At 38.9% G+C, this 27,473-nt stretch overlaps 2 protein-coding genes across 4 annotated transcripts; both read left to right on the forward strand.

Moving 5' to 3' along the window:
* Positions 1–3,775: 3,775 nt before the first annotated feature.
* LOC111221244 lies at positions 3,776–6,139 on the forward strand. The gene is made up of 4 exons (XM_022744625.1): positions 3,776–4,173; positions 4,486–4,686; positions 5,058–5,168; positions 5,911–6,139. Exons 1-4 carry the CDS (start codon positions 3,868–3,870, stop codon positions 5,965–5,967), a joined length of 675 nt encoding a protein of 224 aa, XP_022600346.1. The 5' UTR covers positions 3,776–3,867; the 3' UTR covers positions 5,968–6,139.
* A 3,761-nt stretch (positions 6,140–9,900) lies between these two features.
* On the forward strand, positions 9,901–26,845 carry LOC111221161 (phosphatidylinositol 4-phosphate 5-kinase type-1 beta-like). Of its 3 annotated transcripts, none has more exons than XM_022744508.1 (16): positions 9,901–9,984; positions 13,752–13,797; positions 13,896–13,967; positions 14,856–14,986; positions 16,252–16,369; positions 16,494–16,646; positions 17,445–17,741; positions 19,783–19,967; positions 20,468–20,548; positions 21,340–21,388; positions 21,519–21,603; positions 21,700–21,840; positions 21,944–22,034; positions 23,623–23,719; positions 24,491–24,560; positions 25,724–26,845. In XM_022744508.1, exons 3-15 carry the CDS (start codon positions 13,896–13,898, stop codon positions 24,527–24,529), a joined length of 1,539 nt encoding a protein of 512 aa, XP_022600229.1. In that variant the 5' UTR covers positions 9,901–9,984; positions 13,752–13,797; the 3' UTR covers positions 24,530–24,560; positions 25,724–26,845. The 3 variants fall into 3 exon arrangements, with proteins under 3 accessions (XP_022600229.1, XP_022600231.1, XP_022600230.1); XM_022744509.1 differs by having other exon boundaries at positions 9,917–9,984; positions 13,755–13,797; XM_022744510.1 differs by lacking the exon at positions 24,491–24,560.
* The last annotated feature ends 628 nt before the right edge of the window (positions 26,846–27,473 follow it).

Genomic DNA, 27,473 nt, shown 5'->3' on the forward strand with positions numbered 1-27,473 from the left:
GGTTGCGCATAAAAGATGAATACCAAAACAGTCACTTCTCCGTAGCTACCAGTAGTTCCTTTATCAGCCACAAGTGAACACCTTGGAGCCTGGCAGGATGGATTCTCGCTCCAGCTGCCTCGCAAGATTATGTGTTCAACAGAGTGCCGTGTGCGTTATTACTCACATTTGTCCAACTGATCGTGTCTCACTTCTCTTCTTGCATCTCACTATTATTATCGAAACATGTGTGGACACGTTTGCCTTCAGAGTCCGTTGGACAAGACGTTGTGTGAACTTGTTTGTTTCATGTATACCAAGAGTTTTTGCTGGGGGCGGGGCATAAACGTGATGATGTCAGCTGTAGTCCATCTGCCCACCTGAGAATCACTTCAACCAGACTGACATGAAATTTGCTGTAGATGTTGGTGGTCCGGTTTGGTTAACTGTACTCCGTCATCACTCCTCTAGTGCCAGTTTCAGATCAAAATATTGACTTTGTACTCAATAAAAATTGGGTGAATTTGGTGAGAAGATGGGACTCTTATGTACAGAGCTGAAGTCGGGAGGAAATTAGCCATGCTTACATTTCTATTTGTGTACGGAAACAGCAAGTTTATACATGAGCAGTACAGGTGGCACAGAGAGGCACATGGTTTCCCCTTTGACGGATCCAGACTATTTGTTTCCCACTGTTTCCAGTCTTTAAGCTAAGCTAGGCTAATCACAACAAGTCCTCCAACCTGAACGACCATATAGGTTGTTGGTCCCTACACTCTGGTATGACCCGCAGGAGCGTCTCCTGAATTAGCGTGCCACAGCAGGAGCAGATATGCCACAGATTAACTTCATATCTTTCATAGTTGAAAGATAAATAATTAGCCCTCCTTTGGTTTGGTTAAGTTTAGGCATAAAAACAACTTTGTTAGGTTTGGGGAAACATCAGGGCTTGACTTTAAACATGTTTCTTTGTTAAGGTAAGAGGACATCCATCATCACGGTTGAAATAATAAACTCACGGTCAAGGTTATAGAACGATCGTGGTCGTGGTTAAAAGAGATAGAGATGACACTTGGTTGAAAACAGGAAATGAACAACAGTCTCCAGTTCAATGTTTATGTCGACCCAACCATCCATCCGACCTCTTCTGCGTGTGGACTTCATTGCTCTTTATACAACGTAGCCTGACTTCCTCCTTTGCACCCATCATAACTATTACAGCCACTAAAGGGTTTTGTCACTTAAATGTAAAACTGATGTTTTGGGGCATCTGCTGAAAGACTGATGCTGTCTACTATGAATATAGATATTGCTTAGTGATAAAACATATATGAGTCATAATAAGCTGCTGACACAAACAACTTATTGGGTTATTTCTTGTGAGAGGACAGTCTCACTAATCACCTACCCCTGCATCAATTTTCTCATTGAACTCTAGAAAAGGAAGAAATAACTGCATTTCCCAAATTGTTGAACCATTACTTTAAATTAAGAAGTGATATTTTGTAAAAATGTACTGATGATTAGTGCATCTTAAGACTTACCACTTTCTGTGTTTCTGTTTTGTTATTTTTCATCAAGTGATCTTAGTTTTAGTCTTACTTTTAAATTGAGTTAAAAGGTTAAAAAAAAACTCCCTTGATGCTTTGGTTTACTACTCCAACTCAACAATGTAAAGTAGTTTGTAGGCATTCAAAAATTAAGTTTTTTAAAAGTCTATTTAAGTTTTTGGAAAGGTAATATTTTGGAGATACACTTGAGAACAATGACTTGATTATCTTTAAACAATTGTTATTAAACTCTCTGCCATTAATTGCTCTACTACTTTTAATCCTCATCAGAAATGATTCAAACATCTGTAAAAATGACAAAACCTTGTTGACTTACTGTGTAACATGCTCCGTCCCCTGTCTCCTGCAGTGACCCAGTGACACTGCCTTCCTGCAGCTTTCTTGTGTATCTTAAATGCCAGGAGGAAGGAGTGGGCTGAGACTGACGCCTTTCTCTCCTTTATAAATCAGGCTTTATGAGTTCACATAGTGTCGCTTGTGCATTGGGCCGGCCCCAACTCCAAAACAATTCAAAGAACAGTTTGTTGGTCTGTCCCTCAATGGCACAAAGCCGCTCATTCAGCCTGAGTCTGAGTGTAGGAAGTCATTTACCCCAATTCTCTCAATTCATTTCGATTCAACAAAGCTTTATTGGCACAATATTCACAAAAAAAAAATGTTTGGAAATAGAAAATAAATACAATGAATACATAAAAAGTAGGCTACAAAGACAAATAATTACTCTTAATGAATGTAGACAGAGTGCGAACAACCACTGATTCATAAAAATATAGATGAAAAATTCTGTGTATAATAGATTTTAACAAGACAAGGTCAAAACCTGATATTTGGCTGGATCGTTTATGGCCAATGTGCAAAATAAGGACGTAGTTTAAAACTGTTGTGGAGCCGCTGTAAACAACTGACATCATTGTGTCATATTTGCATTCCGCCTAGTGTTGGCTGGTTTCAGCTCTTTATCTATTTGCTTCTCTCCTCCCCTCTGTGCTCACATTTACAGTATTTCAATTGTGTATGCAATAATTGACATTGTGACTGAAACGTGGCCCATTAAGTCTACATGTTAACACTTCCAAGCCATTTCCAAGCTGCTGCAAGCTGATGGAAACTCCAACTCAGTCACATGTCATTCGGCTGACGAATAACTATGATCACTCATCTCTATCACTCAGTCAGTCAGTCAGTCAGTCAGTCAGTCGCAGTTATATGTGGTAGAATAGAAAATTTATAATAGAAAATTTTATAAAGCTGACACTGCTTGTCACAAGATAAGGTTAAATTTCCAGTTGAGTTTTCTTACCTTATATTGGAACTAATATAAAGAAATTTATCAGCATTTTTAGCAAATTGTTAGAAAATGATCCCTGAATAGGAAATCTCAGTTTTTGACTTTTTTAAGTTTTCACTATAATGGATTTTATTTATATGTATTCACAATGAATCAAATGAGTGTGTTGTCATTCAGGTCATTCATAGTTAGGAAGCAATAGAGAATTCTCTCCCCCTGCAGCTCTAAAATTAGTGTATGGTCTGTTGTCAAGAAATGAAGTAGTACATCCAGCCATGAAACATGTAAACTATAGAGAAAAATAATAATAATGGCTTGGAAGGATGGCTGAATTTAAGAAATCTTTTACACTTTAACACCTTCAGAACAAGAAGGAAGCTTATTGCAGCCCCTTACACAGCCAGCAGATGTCCCTCTTGCTTCACTCTATTGTTCTATGTAACACATTTGCCTGAGGAAAAAGTGTCCAAGTGTTGACAGCAAAGTGTTGACTTCTGTAAATCTGCAGCTTTCACTTTAAATTATACAATTTATTAGAATTTTAGCAGCAGAGAATTTTATTGAACCATTCTACAGTTAATCATTCAATAATGTTTTATGTGCACACAGTCTGTGTACAAGATTGTAGCCTATTGATCTATTAATTAGATAAAAGCAATAAAATTGCAGTGTTTAATAGAATAGAATCACAATCCTGGTTTTGATTTTAACTCAAATATTCAGAGCTCTGGTTAACTTTTCCTATTTTATAATTCATACGTCAGTCTGGGAACTCCCCCCTTGTCTCCGTTTGCCTCTCCTCCTTCTCCTCATCCCTCTTTCCTTCACCATTCTGAGCCCCAGACCTCAGGGAACATCTGAGCCACATCAGGACTCTAGAAGCCTGGCAGATGTGGATTCATCTCTACTTGACTCTTGAGCAATTAAGCAGCCACTGTCTGAAGAGACAGACCTGGTATGTGATCAGATCTGGTTCTTGGACTCTCAAGATTTAGGATCTAGATCTTTACACCCGAGAGTCTCTACCCGATGAAATCCTGGAGTATGAGGGTGAACCCGGTGTTGCAGCTGTCTGTTTTGCTGATGGGATTCTGTCAGGCCCATCGTGCCCTGGCAACAGATGACGCCTCCACATCACAGGAGTCAGGTGAGGTTCCCGTGTCCCAGCTGAGGATGCTCTCACTGGGACTGGCTCACCTGCTGCACGGGGTGGAGAAGAACACCGAGCAGCTGGAGCAGCAGGGAGAGCAGGTGGCGGCAGAGCTGGACGGGGCCACCAGAAGTCTGGAGAGCCTTCATAAGCAGAGTTTAAAGTCAGGACGGACTCGCAGGCAGGTGAGGAGGAATCGCATTTTCCAAAGGAAATACACTTTTCAGAGCCAGTCATGCAGATAAAATCTTTGCCCTGTTTTATGACTCACAGGCTCAAACGCTTTTGTTTTGAAATCAGACAGCTTTGTAGTTTGAAAGAGGGACATATATATTTAATTGTATATTGGGAATGAAAAGTACAAGACTAATGTCAATGAGAGTCCTGTGAAGACCGAGTAGACTATGAGTCAAGGTCTAAAAATCATTTAAAAAAAAGTCACCCACCAAGAGAATATTGGGTGTAATGTACATGTATTATAATGTGTTGTCCTTCAGGTGAGGAGGGATCTGCAGATACTGAGTGCCCGGGGGGACAGGGTGTGGACGGCGGTCAAAGATCTGCAGAAGGGGCTGGAGGATCTGGAGACAGAGCAGAGAGCCACGCAGCACCGGATGAACCAGATCCTCCAAAGAGTGAAGAGCCTGACTCAGCTGAGGTCAGGAGGTCAGACTCAGCTCGGCGTTGGCTTCATGAGGGTGAGAAAAAAAATGACCTAAGCCTGTAAACCACCAGGAAGTTGTTCTGGTGACACATATACACGGGTATGGTCATGTTAAATGAGAAAAGAGCCTTCCCCAAACGGTTACCACAAAGCTGGAAGTAGACTGTTGAAAATGTTGCTGTCGTATTAAGACTTCCCTTCACTGGAACTAGATCCAGGCCTGAGTTAGACAGGTGTCCACATACTTTCTGCCATGTAGTGGACTTGCTTTTTGCTCAATTTTGTTTTTTAGTAAATAACACAATCAAACATAAAATACCAGTGAATTCTTTTGTCTATTATAACAGACAATTGTCAGTGTCAGAAATAACAGATTTGACCTTTGATTTCTTTGTTGTGTTGTAGGTTATCTTGGATAAACAGGCCCAACAGCTTGCCAGTCTGACCTCAGTGGTTTCAGCCCAGGACAGGCTGATCGACAGACGCCTGCAGCGCATTCAACATCTGGAAAAACAGGTACGTAACCCTGGGGTTGACAACTTGTATCTTATTCTTATCAAAGTGCATAATCCATAAGGGAAACAAGGTCAAAGAAAAAGAGGAAAGTCTTGCACAGTCCCATTTTTATTACTGCTGCTATTATAAGACGTAGTAGTACATTTGGATGTATTTTAGTCCTAAGTGTCTTTAGAGTCCATTGTAAAAACTTGTTCAAAATTAGTAGTAGTTGCATTTGTCATTTGAGAAATTAGAGGAACTAACTTCTGAAATTTTAGTAATTGTTATGTGATGACAATAATTCAACTTTATAATTATGATCTATGTTATATTATTATGTTTATATTGCAAATTTTACCTGAAACAACAATGTGTGTTATGTAAAAAACATGCAAAAAACGGTTAATGATTAAAGATTTCTAAGACCTGAAGTTAATAATGAATGAGTTACAATAATAAATACTGTGGGTGAGGTGGCAACATAGTAAAAGTTTCACAGTAAAAGTTTGACAAGATGGTTTTTCAATATTCTTTGAAAAGTGAGATGCTCATTCTCACCTCTGCAGCGAGGCTGTTCCAGAGTTTGAGGACAGAAAGAGCTAAATGTAGCCCTTGTTTTAGTCCTGTTCCCTGATAAGTGCTGTTACCCAAATACCCAGGATGCTCTGACAGTGCAGCCTGCAGTTCTGACCTGTGTGTATGTGTGTGTGTGTGTGTGTGTATGTGTGTGTGTGTGTGTGTGTGTGTGTGTGTGTTTTAGGTGTCTGACAGCGCCCCAGCAGCACTGAGGGCAGATTCTGACTCCAACTGTGTCTGATGAGGACAGCTGCATCAACACACACACACTCGAAACAAATTCACTCACAAGCAGCAGTGAAAATGAGTTTGTAAAGAATGAACTGTACTACAGTGCAGGTTGAGATGAAAACTGTTGGGACTACTATTCTGTCCTCAACAAGATACAGCTCTGTTCACAAAGGGTTCAGAAATAAAACGCTCCTGTACTTGAGTCATCATGTTGTGCCTCTGACTTCCACAATATTGTGGTTGATGACGCCGGTGTTGAAATGTTGTGTGAAGAGAGTTTGCTCATACACACCCAAATAAACAGACGCACACTAGAGGCAGAGAAACCTTCAAACTACAACACACAGTTTTTGTAACAATAAAAAAAAAAAGTTAGAAGTCAGAATTTACAACCAACACATTTCTATATAAATATATATATTTGCTAATTGCGTTTAGAACCAAAACTGTCATTGAAGTTCTCTGCAGGATTATTGAGTATAAAAATGTAACGAAAAGCTAAATTTATGATTTAATGTGTAATGAATTCACACACAGGCCTTTAGGTTCAGTCAGCAGCGGTGCAGAATGTAAGGTTTTTAGCCAGGCGTGGCTCAGTGTATGCTAATGCTAGCCTGTCGGTCTGTCCGACAGTCCTGTATTTTAGTCCAGACTGCCCTCCTTTCATACAGCGCCAAGTCAATTAAGTCAAAATGTTATTTTGTCCAATACTTTTTGGTTATTGAGCAAAAACTAGGCTAATGAAATCCCCATCAGCTTCATCTACTTTGTGTCTAGTTAGGTAGTTAATTAGCAATATTAGCACGCTAATATGGGTCGTCACGCTAACATGTGAAACTTGGTGAACCTGATAAATATTATACCTGCTTAGCATCAGTATGTTAGCATTGTTGTTGTACTGACATTAACAGCAGACTAATGTTGTGCATCCCTGAGCTTCTTGTCTGTAGAGCCTGTAGCCTGAATTTAAAGAGACAAGTCAACTCTTAAACCGTCTGGAAGTTTGTTCCACCTCTGGTGCATAAATGCTGCTTTTCCATGTTGAGCTTGGACTCTGAGAACAGTTTGTAGGCCGCTACCAGAAGACCTTAGAGGATACATATGGTAAAAGACAGTCAGAGGTGTTTTCTGGTCCTAAAGCAGACTTACAGACCAGCAGCAGTCATTTAAACTCTGGAAGCCAGCACATCAGACCTGAGGACTGATGTAATGTGTTCAGTTTCTTTTGTCTTTGTTAGGAGTTACCAGAGGGTGTACACAATTCATTACTGATTTTTGGCTGCAGATGTGTGTTTACTATCTGCTCAGTATGCACAGTCCACAAGTAACACATACTGAAAAATTAAAAAAACAGGGGGGCAAACAGGAAATCCAAACCACCAGCTCTGCACCATCATAAGCCGTCTCACAGCCAAATGTGACAAAGGTTGTGTGCTGAATCTTGGAGGACTAAGCTGATATCTGATGGCCTCAAGTCACTGTCTTGACATTCGACTTGCAGGCATTCTGTCCCCACTGGTGTTCCCAAACAAACCTCCAACAAGTTGAACTCTGGCCCACTTAGAGGACAAAAGAGCAAGAGCTGGGTGGAAAAAAAAGAGGAAGAAAGGTAGTGAGAGAGGGGGAGAAATAGAGAAATGTTCTCAAGAGTAAATAGTAATGATACAATAGCAGTTGCAAAAAAGAAAGAAAGGATCTAAAAAATGTGACCGGTGCAGAGCAGCTCAGATTATTACAGGTCATTAACATACAGCAGTGTTACTGTATATGGGGGGCGGGATACAGTGATCCCGTAGGAATTGGAAGCTTTAGCAGGTGTGTCAGAGCTGCAACAGCACCCCCTAGAGGTCACACTGAAACACTGACATTTTCATCCTTAAATTTAATTTTCTTTTTTCTTTTATTTGATCACTATTAATTTCATTCGTATTATAGTTTTGCTTGTTTTGAATCTAATAAGTCAAGACTTAATATGGGCCTATTTTTGAAAATGTTCATCAGTTTTGTCCTCTGACATCTGCTGATTTACACTAATAATAGTAACAGAGATTATTTTATCCATTTAGCTTTTTGTATTTGAAAAATAGTCATTGTGATTATTAGGCCAAAAATGATTCAAATAAATCTCTGCTGCCACTGTTTTGGAAGAGAACAAGGGAGTTAATAAGTTGATACCTAAGATAATATGTTTGTTGATTTGATTGTCGTGTATCTACCACCACTTTTCACAGACATGTGACTGGAGCTGACAGTCACACTGATAGTCACATCATATTGACAGTTGTCTTATTGTAACCATGTTGTGGTTTGAGAACTGCAGACTGTGGTTTTCTCAATGTGGCTGTAGGCTGTGAAGAACCAGTAGAGATGTAACATCTCTGCACTTCAGCCCTTTTTTTTTTATGTCACACCTTTATTTTTGCTTTCACAATACAGCCTGAACATTGGTGCGGCGGCCATTAACAGTTGAGTCTGACACACTTATGGAATTGACCGGTTATAGCGAAAGGTCACGCAGTTAGATCTGACAGAAAAGGATGTGCCATATTGAACAAGACTAGTCAGCTGGTTGCCACAAAGCCTGTGAATGGGCCAGTGATGGTGAAACAGCTTCAGTAAACGAGATAAATAACTGAGCAGCTGACCATCTTGTGTCAGCACAACAATATAAAAATACTCCAATAACAGTAAAAGTCCTGCATTCATAATCCCACTTAAATAAAAAATAAAAAAGTACTTGGTTTCTGTGATTATATATCATTTTATAGATGACATTATTGGATAGTTTTTTGTTTTGTTTTGTTTTGTTTTATTGGTGAAGTAACGGAACAAGTAGTGACATGGGAGACATGGTGACTTAGAAAACATAAAAAAATATAAAACATAATGGATAGACTGAACTAGGGGTGTAGATTGGATTATGTTAGGTAGGGTATTTTGTAGAAGGGTGTTTGCATAGAAAGATGTTTAGGAGTACAATAATAATAATAATAATAATAACATTATTAATATGGAATTTGTCATTATATGATGTACAAAATATAATATCTTGACATATTTGTGTGTATGTTTGTATATATACAGCGGACAATAAAAAATGATTATTATTCATTTTGATAATCATTACTATAATTAACATGAAACAGGGCCCCATCTGACACACTGCTTTTCTTTATGGAGTCACAATCCAGTCAGGTTGGGAACAACTGGGAACCTCTTTAATAAAATGTTGTATTTTATAGTCTTATTATATTTGTTTTCATTTAAAATCTAATTAGTAACTACAGCTGTCAGGTAGATGTCCATTCCTTGTGTTGCATAAAATGTAAAGAAAGAAATTGTATTTGAGTAAATGCACTTAGTTACATTACACCACTGGTTCAAATCCAGTTGGGGAATTTTGTTGATGTCATTTCCCATCTCTCTCTGTTGCCTCATTTCCTGTCATCTGTCTGTTATCTTCTCTCCTATAAAGATAGAAACTACCCTCCAAAGTAAGCAGCTATTAATCATAACATACGCTGCTCAACTATCTAATAACTAATCAGTATCATCATCATCATCATCATCATCATCATCATCATCATCATCATCATCATCATCATCCCATCAAACATTTGTGTTATAGGAAATTGCTTAACATTATAGTCATCATCATCATCTTAATGATAAACCTCCACATAAAGACATGAAAATAAAACAACAAAACAAAATGAAAGTTCAATGAAAATAACTGTATAAAAAGTAAACCATAAAAACTTTGCAATACAAACAACTACAACTCAGTCTGATTCATGGGTCTGTGGAATAATACAACAGGTAGGCGGAGAGAGAGAGAGAGAGAGAGAGAGAGAGAGAGAGAGAGGGAGGAAGTGGTGAGGATGCTCTACAGTCGCTGCAGCACTTCATCTCATCTCACCACATTCAGTCAGTCTGCCAGAGAGTTCATACCACACAGCATCTGCCTATCATCGGTGCTTCACTGACCTCCATTCACCGCCATCTGCATACGACCATGTCTCTTCAGGTAAGAGGGCAGACAGCGTCCATGCCTGCTCAATAAACTATGTTGTTCTTCCACTCAACTTTGTTATTCAAGGAGGATGGAGCCAAGTTTTATTTCTGTTTGTGCGTCAGTTGCTTTCAGCTACAGGTTTGTCGTTGTTTATCTCCTGTAGTGAGGAATAATAGTGCTGTCATGAAGCCTCTAGGCCGTTTTTGTGTGTGTGTGTCGCTCAGGGGGAAGAGGAGCTGATGATGGTATCACAAGAGGAAATTAACTGCACTTCCCTTCACCAGTCAGAGAAAGAAAGTAAAATGTCGACAGTGAGCTGGATGGGGCTCTCATCGTTTACATGTATGCAAAGGAGGAGCTGGACGGTGCATGTCGTTTGAGAGTGCGCAGGTTTATTCACCTGAGCCTCAAGTACATACTGTCAGTATGGAATACACCCAACTAATGCAGTCTAATACAACAGCCCTGCACTGAATCTTACTGAAGCTCCGTGTTCACTTTGTGTTGAAAGTGTTTTTGAGAGCTGTTTAACAGGTTTGTGTTGCTGTTGACTTGTATTGCATTATACTGACAGGTGTTTCTAATATCTATTCTAGTCTACAATCATTGACAGTGTTACTATTTTAAGTTTATATTAAAATAAAAGACTGCGGTTTCCACTTAGGGAGGACTACAGTGCAGTTTCTAAAAAGGGTCAGTTTTTTATTTGGTTTTCCACTTTGGTACAGATATTCACAGTGGTTATTTCTTTGATGATTCCCCGAACCTTTCCTCTTGTACCACCAGCAAAAGCTCTAAATTTCGCACAAACATTCCCGGTCCTCAGATGTTGTGTCGTTTGTTGACCTCCTGACTTCTTGTCAGGACGTCTCAACAACTATTGGATGGATCGATATGAACTTTGGTACAAATATTCATGCCCATCTTGGGATAAATTGTAAATGGTAATAACTTCACTTTTCATCTTGCATCATCAGATCAACATTTTATTTCATCTATTACTTTGGATTATGACTAAACATCTCCAAAACTATAATGACATCCCCATCCCCCTCAGCTGTACTTTGTCCGTAGTGCTGATGAACGTTAGCATGCCAAAAACGCTAAACTACGATTGTGAACATGGTAAACATTTTACCTGCTGGACATCAACATATCAGCATGTGTCATTGTGAGCATGTTAGCATGTCAACATTAGCATTTAGCCCGAAAGCTAAAGCGCTGTGCCATAGAACATCCTGGCTGAAGGCTCTTAGTCGAAATAAAAGTACTGCATGTAAAAAGAAATTACTGTATTTTTATCTTTCGTTTTCATTTTAAACTTGTGTTTGCACTTTCATTTTAAACTAAATATAATAAAGAGCTTATCTGTGTAATACATGCACAGCTAAATATACAGCTGTCATTTGAAGAACAGAAAACTCAGAAGTGCATTTTATGCCTGAAAGGACCTTGTAACTGTATCAAAAACTTTGTAATCAATGCTTTCTATAGTGAAGTATCAAAGTATTAATTAGTGAGGAAATGATCTTTGTGTCCAAAGTGGCCACACACAGCTTCTGTTTTACTGATGTAAACAAAGATTTGTACCATTGCTGTGAAAAATAATTGGTCATTAGATTTATTAAAGTATAAGAGTAGAACATATTAAACACATGAAAAGTAGTGGTTTGAAGTAGGTATATGTGTATGAATTTGAATATAAACTAATGCCCCTTCAGTCTGTGTGTGGGCCTCAGGTTAACAGAGATAGTTGTTAGTGACTGGACAGTCAAACCCTCCAGTCCCTCAGTGAGTCCCTCTCACTGATCAGCAGTTCGGCAGACTAAGATTTCATTTTTGTCATTGTTGTGAATGGAAAGCCGTGCATCTAATCTCTCTGAGTGTGCAGAACACAAACTGCTGTATTAGAAATACTTAATCTAACATGTTTTCACCCACGTCGTGCTGTTACGTCACTCAGTCTGTTTTCGCTAAACCGCTGCAGAGGGAACCTGAAATGAACCGTTGAAGACTGTGTAAATATAACTAACCCCATTCACCACTCAGTCCACTAATCACTAAGTCTTGAAAAGGAATAATCTTTAGCAAGTTTTAGCAAGTTTCTTGATCTCTTGAGCCGCCTCCGATACAAATATGCCAACAAACTGCAAGGTAGATCCTTGACAAACAGTTTCATTCTCCATGAGTCAGACCACAAGACCACATCCTGAGGCAGTGCTTAAAATAAACAGGGGCTTGTCTGGTAGGATCTGTGCTTGATTTTGCAGGTTCACTCAAGACACTAAGAGATGTTTTTATTCCCCAGATATTTTTTTCATTTACAGTCCCTAATAATTAAGAGAATCCAGGGGCACAGCTTGTGAACAGGAGAGGCAGGCAACTGCTTGAAGCCATAGGCTGCTGACAAAGTTAACTCCACAGCGATGTCAAAATGTGGCTCCCTCCGCCTTAAACAACCAATGGTTAATTTGCAACAACGTTTCAGAAGCAGTGTTGCCAACTATTTTCAGTAGAGCCAGCACGCATAATCATTAAATTTCCAACTTCCCTCATTAGGAAACCTCCCTTTATGAGCACTGGCCTTATAATGTGGGCTATTTACAATGTGCCAATGTTGAAGTTATTTAGTTATTTATTTCGGTTTTTATGGTTCTTTATAATCTATATTTTGAAAATTATATGGTTTTTCACGTTCTTTATATCTATATTCAAAGAATTTTTTTTTATCTTGTTTATATTTAAATTTTGAAAATTCTACCAACGTACACATTTGGAATTATAAGAAATGTTTACATTTTGTACATTTTTCGTTGGTGTCACATTATTTATTACATAATGTTGATGAACGCTGATTAGAGAGAATCTTTTGCCTAAGGCCCCAACGGACTCTAGAATCGCCACTGAGCATATCCCTAATAGCTTCAACAATGCTGTTCCTTTGTGGACATTTTTCAATATGTCTGATCAACATAATACATTTAGCAGTTTTATTGGCCAGCAATCCACCAGCATTGTGTTCACTGCTTTGGCCTCTGTAGAGTCTTTGTATTATCAGAGTGTTGATTGCTAAACCTTTTGTAGGTGACAAATGCTGCAAATTACAACCCATCATTGTGGCAGTTTGATTCATGGCATGTATTTAACATAATGTAAAAATATAGATGATGCTGATTGAATCACCACACAATTCCTATGAAGATTTCATTTTAAAGAACATCCATATTTGGTAAATGTACCACAGTCATTTCTATATCACGCCCTGTCACCACACCACAATCAGCCAATCACCTCACATACTTCTAAGTGAGTTATTTGTTGTTTCCGTTTTGGTCATCGCTGTGTCCTTTTAGGGAGTCGAGGGCCACACATGTATGTGGGAGAGCAGTGAGTCTCCTCTGCGTACTGTTACAAAACAGGGGGATTTGGTACGTAATGGTTTTTTCAATCCCTCTTAATTGGGATCAAAGGTTTTGTTGTGCAGGATTCTGGAGTTAAAGACTCAAGCAAACACTGGTGGTCCTTCAGAACTTAGCAGCACCTCAGACAGACAGGTCTGCACATTGTACAGGTCTGTGAGTTATATCAGAGTTTTGGAAAAAGACAAACTGCTGAAGTTTTTGAGGTTTTTGAGATCGCTTTAAGCCCCGAGACACTAAAGCAACTTGAGTGATCGATCGTAGTTGTGCAGTTTTTCACCAGCTGACGCGTGCTTTGCATTGACATTCATGCAAATGCCACACACTGTGTAACTCCTCTTCCCTCTACCTCATCTACAGGAGCAGTGTACCTGAAAAATGCAGTTTTGGTAAAGCCCAATTCAAGGTAAATCACTGCGTCTGCTCGCTTCATTATTGAGTGGGGGAAAAAGGAACTCACGTATGGCAGAGCTTCCCTCTAATCAAGTTCTCTCTGTCCAAAAGATGTCAACCGCAACCACCGACAGTGTAGTAGAAGGAACCAAAACCTCTAAAATGTCAAAGGATCATAAAAAGGTAAGTGGACATCATCATTGTTCATCAATTTATTTTAAAACCTCAAACATCCTGTTTTTGGTAGACAGATGCAGATGACAGATGACTCACACATGTAACATCATAACTGTTATAAATGAAACCTTTCAGCTGTAGCCTACCTTTATTTCAAGAAAAAACAGTTGTTTTCCAGGAACGTAAAAAACAAACAACGTAGATTTCCTTGTCTATCTGTCAGAAATAAAGGTTTAAAGGAGCTATGTGTCATAAAAAAAATTATGAAATTTCAGTCTGCGTAAAACAAAGAACACCAAAACTACAGCAACAATTTTTGTTGTTGTTGTTGTTGCCAGCACAAGATGCCAATGCATTTCCGCATATTTTCACTTGTTGAAATTTTACACTGACTTTATCTTGCATTTGTAAAAGGAGGCAGTGCAGTGTTTCATGTGTCTGGACAAGTCTGTGTGTCAGTTTGCAATCACATATACTAATACCGTACATTTAACAAGCCTGCATGAAGGTTCAGTTTTCAAGTACATTGTGTTGTCTGAGTTTTAACCCCCAGAACCAAAAATGAGGAAGACATACTTTTATATGAAAGGCGTGTTTACTTCCTCCACCATGAAAGTCCTGTTTGCTGTTTGGTTTGTGTGTCTGGTTTGTGTTAGATGTGAGATAAGCTTGATGAAGTGTCTACAGCTATGCTAGCAGCTCTGTGAAGCTGTTCCAAGGCAGAGCAATTCTTTGAGCTAAATGCTAATGTCAGCATGCTAACTTTGCTCATAGACCAAAATATCAAACAGACTGAAATTCTGACTTTCTAATGGCAATGGATGAAAAAATAAGGTCTAAGCAAATTCTCCTTTCTTTAACAAACTTCTCCTTTCTTCTTCCCGGTGTTGTTAGCCCACAGCATCCATCCTGAGAGGAGCCATCCAGCTGGGCATCGGTTACGCTGTGGGAAACCTCAGCTCCAAACCAGACAGAGATGTTCTCATGCAGGACTTCTCTGTGGTGGAGAGCGTCTTCCTGCCCAGGTACACACTCATTTAAATACACCTTTTTATTTTTGACATTTGGTTCATGCAGTTTGAGAGAGCTGAGCCTCTGATCCATTAATGTCTTACATTGACTTCACCTTGTTTCATGATGCACATACTTGATCGATTGTATACCCAAATGATTGAAAGACTATATATATATATATATATATATATATATATATGCAGTAAGTGTGCAATTTCTCAGTCTTTTATGGAAGAGAAAACTGTACACACTTTCACAAAATGTATTACATATTTCCTAATGACCACAACCCAAAACTACATTTTCACCCCCCACCCCAACAAAATTGTTACAAAATAGGCCATGTTTAACTTTATTGACTTATCAAAATAATGAACATGAACATTCATGTTCACAGATGCAGCTTTTACAAACCGATGTTCCTGCTGACGATATTCACTGAGTTTTCTCTTAAAGAAGTCGAGTGGTTTATTGACAGCACTCTGGGGTGTAATGTCTCAAAGTGTCTTTTTAATTTGTTGGGTCTCATACTGTCAGCTACCAGAGTTTTCAGACAACACTGTGAACCCAAGAGCAAGATAGGCTTCGTCATATTTTCTTTTTGTCGGTTACCGTCAGCTGAGCACGTTGTATTTGCTGGTCTCAGAAGCATCGCTTGTTTTTCTTTTCGTCCCTGTCAAATATCTCTCCATTCTGAAAACCAACAGACCTGAATGCAGTGGCTATAAAAGGCAGGTGAAAGCGCGTTTTTTATGGTTCCACCGTGAAAAACATTCCGACGTCCAAACATTAGTTCCTCCCCTTTTCCCCCTGGGGGCGCGCTACACACTTTGTGAATCGCTGCCTTAACAAAACCATACAACATTAGTAGAAAACTATGGCACCTGTAAAATAAAGTGTATATAGTGTATATTCAACATAGTTTTAGTGCTAAAAGATAAAGGGATACACAGGATACATGTGCAAGAAAAATAGGGAAGTCACTTTAAGAAGTGTACAACCTGAATATTTCTGGTTGAGTAAAAAAACCACACATTGCAGCAATAGGCATTTTGCGCAGCAGAAATCATGACTTGTCATAGTAGGAAAAACAAAACTGATAACGGCCCTGTTGTATTCAAGCCCTGCCAGTGTGACAGTAAGCCAGCATCATCATTCATTTTGTTATTTGTGATTTTGTTGCTTTCCCTGTCAAAAAAGTAGCAGGCAGCTATTGTTGTGTTATTGTATATTGACTTTTTTTTTCTAACAATAACACCTTTTGTTTATCCTCTAGTGAGGGCAGCAACCTGACTCCAGCACATCACTACCCAGACTTCCGGCTGAAAACATACGCCCCGCTGGCCTTCCGCTACTTCAGAGAGCTGTTTGGCATCAAACCGGACGACTACCTGGTGAGTGCGGGGGACTCTCAGACACAGTCACATTCATATCATCATCCTGATTCAGCTCAGTGCGGTGGAAGTTTCCACCGAGTTCACTGCAAAACTGAAAGTGTCACATCGTTCTGAATTTCAGTACTCCATTTGCAACGAGCCTCTGATCGAGCTATCCAACCCCGGCGCCAGCAGCTCGTGGTTCTACCTCACCAGTGACGATGAGTTCATCATTAAGACGGTGCAGCATAAAGAGGCGGAGTTCCTGCAGAAGCTGCTGCCTGGTTACTATATGGTGAGCTGCTCCACCGACACAAACTCTCTCTTTTCACAAGCACACCAAGGCCCAGGTTTATCAAACAACAAAACATCTGTAACCTGAAGTTTACATCCTTGTTGTACTTGCTTGTGGTCCTCCTCCGTCTGGGCCTTGGTTGACACATTACCATGTTCTTTGTGTGTTACTGTTGGCAATTGTTAATCAGCTGAACAGTATGAAACTGGCAGTAGGAATAAGTCTCGCGTTGCTCACATGTTTGTCCTCGTGTGTCCTCGTGCACATAACAAAACAAGATAACGGTTAACTCAGAAAACATTTCTCCACAGCAGTAGTAATATTTGAAAATAACATTTTTTTTTTTCAGTTTTCATTTTCATACGATGTTGATTGCTGCTTGTGATTTTTGCTCTGCTGTCAGTAGAGTGAGCATCTTGATAAACATCCAGTGAAAAACGTTTTTCTCCTCAGTTGGTTCTGTGTATAAGTGTATTTCTCAGAAGTCTGATAATCATCATCATCATGTCCAACCTGCTGAGAAACATAAGGATGTGGTGATACATCCGAGAACATGTATAACATGTGCTGTGTTACTCAGGGTTATCTCTTTTAGTTTCAGTCTCAAGGTTTGTCAGGCTTTGGATTTAGTCATTTTCTGGAAGTCTTTTTCAAGGACCTACACACATCTAAAAAACCATGTTAATAACACTGTTAAGTATGCAAAGAATTCAGGTTTCTCTTAACTTGATAAGTTTCTGAGACTCAGCTGTCTCTGTTCAACATTATACTCAAAAAAAATATTGGTCTTTGTTGTAGAATCTGAATCAAAACCGGAGGACGTTGCTGCCCAAGTTCTACGGTCTCTACTGCATCCAGTGCAGCGGTTCCACCATCCGCTTGGTGGTGATGAACAATGTGCTGCCGCGAGCCATGAAGATGCACTACAAGTACGACCTGAAGGGTTCCTCGTACAAACGGCGTGCCTCGCGCAAAGAGCGCGCCAAATCCTCGCCCACGTTCAAAGACCTGGACTTCCAGGAGATGCACGAAGGCCTGCACTTTGACCTGGACAGATACAACGCCCTGATGAAGACTCTGCAGAGGGACTGTCGGGTGTGTTCACAGAACGATCTTATATCTATTAACACAGCAGACCATGATGTTGGCATTCTGGGTAATATGAAGCTCAGGATGCCTGTTCTACTAAGCCAGTGGTTTCCAAACCCACTTGAAATTCTCAGAGATGTTGGCAGCCCACATCTGACCCGATAACAATATGGAACCTAAATAATTAGTTTTCTGACCACTTGACCACTTGAACTGAAAGCAGAGGAAACATGTAGAAGGCTCCAGTCTCCACAGTGGCTCATCACAGTCATAGGAGCTTTTAAACATTTCTAATGTTTTTAAAGATCATTTCGTTATAAAACATTGGAAACATTATTTATGTACAGTTTATATATTTTATATATAATAACATGTATTGCAAATGGTTTGTCAGCTCACTTGCAATACCTTCACAGTCCACTAACGGCCCACAGCCCCACAGGTTGGGAACCACTGTACTGAGCAAAAACAGTGTAGGGATTTTAACATTTAAGCAGAATTACAGATATTTATGATTGCTGGAAAGAAGATTTTATCATTCTGACCTTATTTATTTCACAAGCAAAATCCTAGAAGATATATGAAAAATGTCGACACTGACAACAACTTAAACACTACCAAGTAGACAAAATAACAGCCTCATGGCTGACACTCTGGATGATTTCTTAGAGTGTTATTAGAAACTAAATATGTCGACTTTGTCCTGAGGGTAGTACTAAAGGAAAAAATTCTCTTACTAAGATTGAAAGGGTTTAGAGCGCTGGAATTAAATGAAATACACTTTCCCATAATGGGAAACAATCCTTGCCAGCAGTTAAAAGAGAAGATCCATACCCCTCTCAGGTCTGTATGCTAAATATGAAGCTACAGCTAGCAGCTGGTTAAGATCATTTCAATGATATAAAGCAGAGAAAAACTCACATTTGAGACATTGGAACCAGAGAATGTTTGGATTTTTTTTTTTTTTTTTAATCTTAAGCGATAAATCGCTAATCAAAATTGTTGTTTGTCCGATTAAATATTGAACTTATCGTTTTAGCACTAAGACCACTCACAGTGGTTTTAAATCTTTCCTCGTCACAGCCTGAACTGAATTCCCCGCACAGCTCCACCCCTTGGATAACATTATGCAACCATGACAAGCCCCCTTCGTTCGGGCTTTAGTTGTTATGATGACCTCATTAGTGGCTGCCTGTTATTTCATTAATGTGAAACAATAGTGGCCACTTGATGGAGTATTAACCCCCAGCAAAGCGAAGCACCTGACTCGTGTAATCAGGCTGAGCAGCTGGACTCTGCGGCACAAACTGGCCTGTCTGTGCGTAATGTGCTCTTATCGGGGCTCGGTATGTGACCTCCGTAAGTGTGTTATGTAACACAGTTGAAAAGTAAAGGCCTCTTTGTTTACAGCAGCTACTTCAGGATATCAAAGCTTGGTCAGAGGGATTGTACTGTATTTTTGGTTTGTAGATCCACGTTTAGTCCCTTTAACTGGAAGCAGTTTTGACGTCGGAGAGGTCGATTTACAGCTTGTTTAAGAGAAGTGTATGGTGGGTGGCGGGTGTTATTTTACCCTTTAAATATCTTGTTTTATTTCATTAAGCAGATACTGATTATTAATTTGCACAAATACCTAGAAGATGATGATCTTACCCCCAAAATAATGACTGTTAGAGACCATTTACCCCCTACAGGGAAAATTCTCTTTTGTCTTGCACTGTATTACATGGAGGTCAGAGGTCATGGTTGCAAAGCTGTGTCTCAATTTAGGGACAGGATCCTTTTAGAGGACATCTTCTGAAGGCCAGATTGTAGAACATACACTGATTTGTCGCTCAAAATAAAAGCTGCATTTTTCCTCCGTATATGGAGGAGCCTCTAAACTGTAACAGTGTTGTCAGCAGTTTTTACAACTTAAGCCTCCAAATGAGGATTCATCCTTGTCTTCCCGTGTAATACTTAAACATCCCTGCCTTTTTTAAATTGATCTTTCAGTTTAATTGCCTCTCATTTTGGTTGATCACATTCAGTTTCTGCCTCTGATCAGGTCTTAGAGAGCTTTAAGATCATGGACTACAGTCTTCTCCTGGGGATTCATGTTTTGGACCGGAAGCCTTTGAGCAGAGGAAGCCGATGTGACAGCAGGAAGGGACAGAAAGTCCTCTACTCCACCGCCCTCGAGTCCATCCAAGGGACTGTGAAGGACCCCGAACCTGTGGCCGATGACGACACGTGAGAAAACCTCTTTGTGAACACTACCTATCTGTGCGGTGCTTGTACCACTTCTAATATGAACAAATACAGTTTTTTTTTTCAGCTTGATTTCATATGAGTTGTCAGTCATGTTTTATTCAGTGTGCAGGTGTTGCCTTTATTATGCTAAAACAACTCTCAAATTTCTTTACGGTTAAAGTGTGTATGAGGTCTGTCAGTGTTTCTCTGATCTGTCTACTCTGCTCTTTTCTCTTTCTTTTCTTTCTTTTCTCTTCTTCTGTGTTTTCTTCTGTTTTCTTACACAAATTTCTTTCCCATATGAAATTTTGCACAAAAACTTGATTTGGTCCAAATGACAATAATCAAATATGGGAACGAATGTAGTGATGCTGTCGCTATGGCAAGAGCTTAAAACTTTAACAAGTTTAAAAGTTTTACCAAAATGTAGGAAATCATAAAGTCGAGAACTCTTTTATTAAAAACTGTAAAAATCCATTGAAACTTTTTTTCCTTTTCAGATTTGGTGGAATTCCTGCCAAACATAAAGATGAGAACCTGCTCATCTTTTTAGGGATCATCGACATCCTTCAGTCGTACAGGTGAGCTCACAGTACAACCCGCCCACCCCCCCCCTTCTTTCAGCACAAGCGCAATGCATGATGGTATATGTCGCTTAGTTAGTGAGCACTGTACACTACTTCTCACGATGCATTGTGGGATACTACGTGTCCACTATATAGGGTATGATAATGTATTCTCATTATACATTCAGGCAGCGCTATAAAATGACAAATTACTATACAGAGGAGTTTATAGTGAGTATGTGAGTGACTTTGGACACAGCCTTAGTCTGTTTACTCACATTCATATTTCGCCAGAGACGCGGCAGTGCGGAGGCTGTAGGTCATTTAGTGTTTGGTCTCATCTCTGAATGCTTAATTATAATCAATCAATAAACAGACTGTATTTTAACATTTTCATTCTAAAAAATGTAAATCTACTTTGTGTTCATTGATTTAGTATCCTTCTTCTTTCTTTGAACGATGAATGATAAATTCAAATTCTAAAATGAGTTAAAAATTTAATTTGAAGAAAGCTTTTAATTTTCACTTTTTATTATTACATTTACTCATGTGTCTGCCTGTCATATTCTATCCCACATGGTTTTTTCTCCTCCGGGTGCAGCATTTACTATTCACCATTTCATGATCAATTAAGTTTTACTTTTTTAAATGTATTTAAACACTGAAAAAAATGTCTAGAATTATTCTGTTGGCCCATGCCAGATTCTGTAGACATAATATGTCAATAGAGTCTGTCCCGCCTGACTCCATAGTCATACAGTATACTGTATTTATGATTACTGCCATTTAACGTTGTACATTTGCAGGTTCATTAAGAAAGTGGAGCACTCTTGGAAAGCTCTAGTGCATGATGGGGTATGTAACTTCACTTCCTCTGTACCTGCACCTTTATATAGCTACATCAATACTATATGTATCTCTTTGTGTTTGCGTGTGTGTATGTGTGTGTGTGTGTGTGTATCTAAGAGCTTTCTTTGTTTTTCAGGACACGGTGTCGGTTCACAGGCCCAGTTTTTATGCAGACAGGTTTCTGAAATTCATGGAATCGACTGTGTTTAAAAAGAGTCACCGTAAGCTCTTCCACCAACATAACTCCTGTGTCCTGTATTCTCTATACAGATTGGTTTAAGTTTTTCCTTTTAATGCTCTCCTTCTCTGTCTCTCAGCTTTAAGAGGAGCATCTTCAAGGAGGAAGAGGAGTTCCCTCTACGCAGTAAAGTCAGCCTCTCAGGAGTTTCTGTCTCCACAGAAGGAGGAGAAGAAGGAGGAGAAGAAGGCGCAGAGCATGGACAACCTGGATGGAAACTGTAAGCTAAGATGACATTTTAGCAAACATTTTTGTATTTTTTTTTTTTTTTTTTTTTAGGAGAGGCTTTGATTCACTGATCGATGAACTGCTTGTTCCAACAGTTTATAGTTCCTCCAAACAACCAGATCTTCTTCCGAGGACTGCTGTTTCTTTTGAGTCCACCCGAAATGACGAAGAGGACCTTGAAAACAGGTAGAGTATTTGTACAGCTCTCAGATCTAAGCCAAGTATCTTTTAAGTGAGCTTATCTGGACTTCATAACAGTTTGATAACTTCACATGCACAGAAGCAGCCGTGCTAGCAGCTCAGTGGTGATTTAAGATAAAAGTTCAGCAATGTGTTTAACCAGCGCGAAACATAAAGCCTAAAGGGAAGGTTGTTGATAAAACTGGTGACCACAAGGCAAGGATACGAATGCACGAGTCAAAAACATGGTTTCAAAAATATTCAAGGTCTTTACTTGCAACACTTGGAAAGGCTGAAACGCTTGTCATGGAGAATGAAGACGAAGTAGCACAGAGGGAGAGGAGCACAGAGACTAAGCCCTGAACCCTCGTAGTCGTAATTGACGTCATCTGTTAAGTGACTGAGTGTGAGAAGCTGTCAGGGCTCGAAATGGTAAAAAAAAATAATAATAATAGGAATGGGACTGCATTCATGTTACTATGACAACACCAAAACATTGTGCGCACAATTGTGGGCTTGGGGCTTTTGATGTTACATTTTGTATTTCCTCCCTTTGTAAAAAAAAAAAAAAAAAAAAAAAAAAAATGTTGCATAAGACACAATCGTAGCGGACTTGACAGTTTAACAGTGGGACAGCCCTCATGGATTTAGCAGGAAGGCACCTCAAAGTCTGTCAGTCTGTGAGGGTGGACATTGGGATTGGGCCTAAATACACTAGGAGAGGGGGAGACAATGAGACACAGGTGCAACAAATGAGGGGCGGGGCAGACAATCCCAGAGGTGGGAAACACAAAGGCAGGAAGTGGGGATCTGAAACGAGGAGGAAAAGGTAAGTGACACAAAAATAAAACAGGAAATACTTCAAAACTCAAAAGAGAAAACATGAGAGGGGACACAGGGACTTGTTGTTAAGATATTACAGTCTGGACAGAAGTGGTGGACAGATTGATCAACAGAACGAAAATGCATGTATTAGGGGAATTTGAACAAGTTTGAGGAGTCCCATTTTTCTTTTATACAGAATTTAGAAAAACCGGTTCAGTATTTTGAAACTGAGGTTTGGCTTCGTGCTTGACATACAGTAGAATCGAGGTGACTAATGTTGCATCAGTTTGTGCAAACCCTTAAACATTATTACATTAACCTGTGTTTACGTTTTCCTGAGAAGTGACTTCCTTTGGCCGTGTAACTGTGCGTCTCTCAGAAGCAAAGGAGGAAGTAGTGTGTGACTGTTACGTCATAGTGTCGTAGGTCCTCTCAGAGAGGAGGTCGGGGTGGATGGTCTGACCATGAACCTGGAGACTGCTGTTAGCGATCCGTCTCCTACCAACTGTTAACCTTGTTTTTATAAATTAACCACACCTTATCCATAGGCAAATAAAAAACAATGGGCATGTGAATCCTTTTTTTGTCATACAGTAGGAAATGAGTCATTTTGGAAAGGAAACAGGTTAAGTTTGGAGGTTGTGTTGAATTTGTGAGTAAAAGACAATTATGAATATCATCAATATTTAAGCTACAAGCATAATGTTCAAACATACATCAGTACTATTTACTAGTATATTTTATATTTACTAGTATTTTTATGTTACAGTGAGGACCGACGAGCCTCAAGTTCAACAATCGCTCTGGACGATCCTCTGCCGTCCCTCAGCAGAAGCCAATCAGAGTCTGAACTGGACGTCTACTTGGTAGGAAGTATTTCATACCGATACAATCTGCAAAAAAATTCTGTTACAAGGTCTTAAAGGATGAGGCTGGTATTATCCTATATTCATTTCACTGTCAACAAATCCCAACCAGTCAAAGAACAATGAAGAAGAAACAAAGTCCGACTTTTAATAATGTCCATCCTACTTTGTCTGTGTCTCTCAGCTCCAAGAAAAATATAGAACATCACCAGCCTCATTCTTTACAATCCTACTGACCGGAAATCTGCTAACCATTAGTTTGTAGATAATTTTAGTATTAATATTATTGTCATCATCGTTTTTGCCAAAACTGCAATGAAATCTAATTAGAGGAGATCAATCTCCGTTTTTATCGTCCTAAAACAGTGATTATGAGGTATTTGTTGGTGAAACTTTTCACCCAAATATAACATCAGGTCCTCCTCATCCCTCATTTAGACGCATGAGCATGCAGACTGCCCTCACCTGTTTACTTATTCTACAGTTCTCAAATGGTTATTAATTATAATAATATATATATAATATAATAATTAATTAATTATTAATTATTGGTTATTCTCAACATATTAAAACTTTTCTAAGGTGTGAAGCCTTTTTTGTAATATTACTTTTTGTTTTCTTGTTACATAATAATAATAACTACATTCTCGTAACTGTACACATTTTCATATTCTCAGATCAGTTTCATTGGCCCTAATACTTTGCACTGGTGTATTTGGGAACATTATTCCAGATGAACTCAGGGGTCACTGGGTGTCTCTGCATTTTCAGCATCACACAGACTCACCCAGGCGACTCAGCTGGAGTTGATCAGTCGTTTCTGTCCAAGCATCCATAAACTGTAAGCAGCAAATGACATCCATAAACTCTTCTACTGATTTTTTTTTTATTTTTTAAATTTATTATTGATCTTCTTTTGTGGACAAGACACTGTTTCACTGGGCGATGTCAGCTTCACCTCTGGATTGTGTCATCAACAAATGACACATGCTTCCTTCTGATGACAGAGCTTTGCCTCATCATAACCACTGTAGAAACATGTAGACATGAACATAACAATCTGACCTTCAACCCTAACCCTAGAGAGATTACTATCCATTAAATGATTACATCTTTCCGCTTAACGCTTGCCATTCTCCCAGCATGCAATTTCTCTCATCTTCATGTAACTTTTCTTCTTTGGTGGTAGTGGCACTTGGTTTCCTAGAGGCCGCCCTGGCATCCTGTGACGTCCATACTGTATGACTCAGCTTACATGTGTGTCAGCCTGAGAAACCTCCATGAGTTTCTTTTCTACAGAACTTCTCTTACATAAGCACAAAATCCTCATTCAGGCTTATACAGAGCTGTTCTTCAGCCCACATTAAGCATTTTCACTCTGTGGGAAGCCTCCAGACGTCGGAGTTAATCTAATCTCAAAGCCTCTGACAGAAAACAGTGGGATTCGTAAACTATGGTGATTTATCTGCCAGCCTCCACTTGTCTTCTTAACACTTATTTTTACCTATTTGCTCAGACAGATGATCCTCACTGTTTTTAACCTTTAACCACAAAAAAAACATTAAGGCAGGACTGTAAGTACAGTGGTGTTCTTTACCCCTTGATTTCATTGTCATTTAAAGGATCGTAACAGTGTCTGAATGGTTTTGCTGCTAAATTGTGCAAACACAATGTTCTGGGCCTTTAAATTACACAACGATGAAATGCAGGGCACGACTAATTTCTACACAGACTCTCAAAAAAACGTGTGTGTGTGTGTTTGAAGCATTATTTAAACATTAAAATTATGTAAAGATTGTTCTCACTCATTGGAATTTCCAATATGCAAAAATAAGGATGCAGAATGGATGGATTAAGAGACAATGGGCCCCTGGGTGCAGACACCACCACCATACCTTGTAACTGTTCAAGTTTTAATTACTTCATTTCTCAAACCAACTGTTGTCCTATGTTACCTAAATGGGAAAAAATATATCTTTTTTGTTTGTTTGTTTTGTCTTCTAGTGAGGGAAAGTGAGTGATGGGGTCCTCTCCAGCCACCTGTACGTCTGACCTTTGACCTCCCAGTCCCACTGCATCAAGACATGAGGACCTCACACCAGTGTAAAAGTGACACAAACTACAGGCGGCAACATGTTGATGTCAGTCTCTCCACAGTGAGCCTCACTCCGTGCCACTTTGACTTTCCTTTGCAAGTCAAACTAAATGTGCCAAATCCCATCAGTAACAGATGTGGAAACAGTCAAAACACATAGATAGCGTTTTTTCTGTGTGTTTAGGATCACTGAATCCCCGTGTTAATATAAAACACTATCATTCTGCCTCTTCTCCTGTTCTTGTACTATTTGCTGCTAACAAACAAACTGAGTGTCAGTGTGTCCTCTGCTCTTGGACGTCTGATTTTCTGTGTAAATGTTCACATTTCTCAACGGCTGGATCCCTGAGGAAATAAACTGTCTTATTGCTTCTTAATCTGTTACAGAAGAAAACATTTTCCTGTTATTTTCAAATCATATATTTATACAGAGATGTGTATTGAGATGTTTCTGGTTTCAAGTGTCTGCATGAAAAATTCCATACAAACCTTGCAAACCTTATGTCAAAGTGATTTTTAAAATCCCAATTTCCATAAAACAATCTATCAATATTCAGATACACAGTAATTAGTTTAATATTATTCAAATATGAAGAATCTGCTGCCACCATGACAAAAATACTGACCCAGTGTCCTATGACAAAAAGCGTTTCTAGGTTTTCATGTTATAATTACATAATTTACTCATAGGTACTATAGCAATACGATGCCAAACTACAGGATGTAAAATGATTAATGCTTAATTAAATGCTATAATCACATATTTTCTTCAACAGTTTTCAGTTTTTTTTGTGTATTCTTGTGTCATTTCTCTAGAGAATGTACATTTTGTCTCCACTGGGATTTAATGAAACTGTTATAAACTCTGAATCCTGCGGGTAAATAATGACCATTATGTCAGCTGTCTTTTCTTTTTTGTCCACATGCCTTAAAAAAATGTATAAATGTGTGCTTTGATGTGATTTATAGGTCTACAACTGTATTATAGCAATACTTGTATCTGTGAAATAAACTAATATTTAATGCCCTTACATTGATATTTGTATCCTTTCTTGAAAACTATAAATATTATTATTATCTACACCTCAATAACAGGTTATACAGTATTAAATTACAGTTACGACTTAAATGATTTTAAATGGGAAAATATTCAGTATATTTATACAGTTTCCTAGTAAAATATATAACTGAAGTAAAAAAAAAGGAGGCATTCTATCAGCACCTATTATTATTGGACCCATTAAGAAATATTTACCATTTTGGGAATTTGTAATAATAATAAGAATCAATTGTCATATTTTATTTAGACACAAGGGGGCGCAGCAATGATACAGACATACACACAAACAGAAGATGGTAATGGAAAGTTTTGTCTTGAGTGGTCTGACCACTACTTCATACTGTTAAAGGATGATAAAATGAATCTTTTTCAACAGCTGAGTTTACAGAGTGATTGCACCATCTTTCTGGGGTATATCAATATGTATGAATGTATTTTGTCCATCCAGTTTTATTAAATGTGGATCTGACTGCTTACATTCACCAAATGTCATTTTTATTGTGCAGTGATGTTCTGCGTCAGTGTTCACCCACTGCTGTTTTACTGCGCGAGAGTGAAGCCAACACCGCACGTTTAGAGGATTGAGCTTAATCTGACTT

This window comes from Seriola dumerili, unplaced genomic scaffold (assembly GCF_002260705.1).
Source record: "Seriola dumerili isolate Sdu_G_001 unplaced genomic scaffold, Sdu_1.0 BDQW01000081.1, whole genome shotgun sequence".
Lineage (NCBI taxonomy): Eukaryota > Metazoa > Chordata > Actinopteri > Carangiformes > Carangidae > Seriola > Seriola dumerili.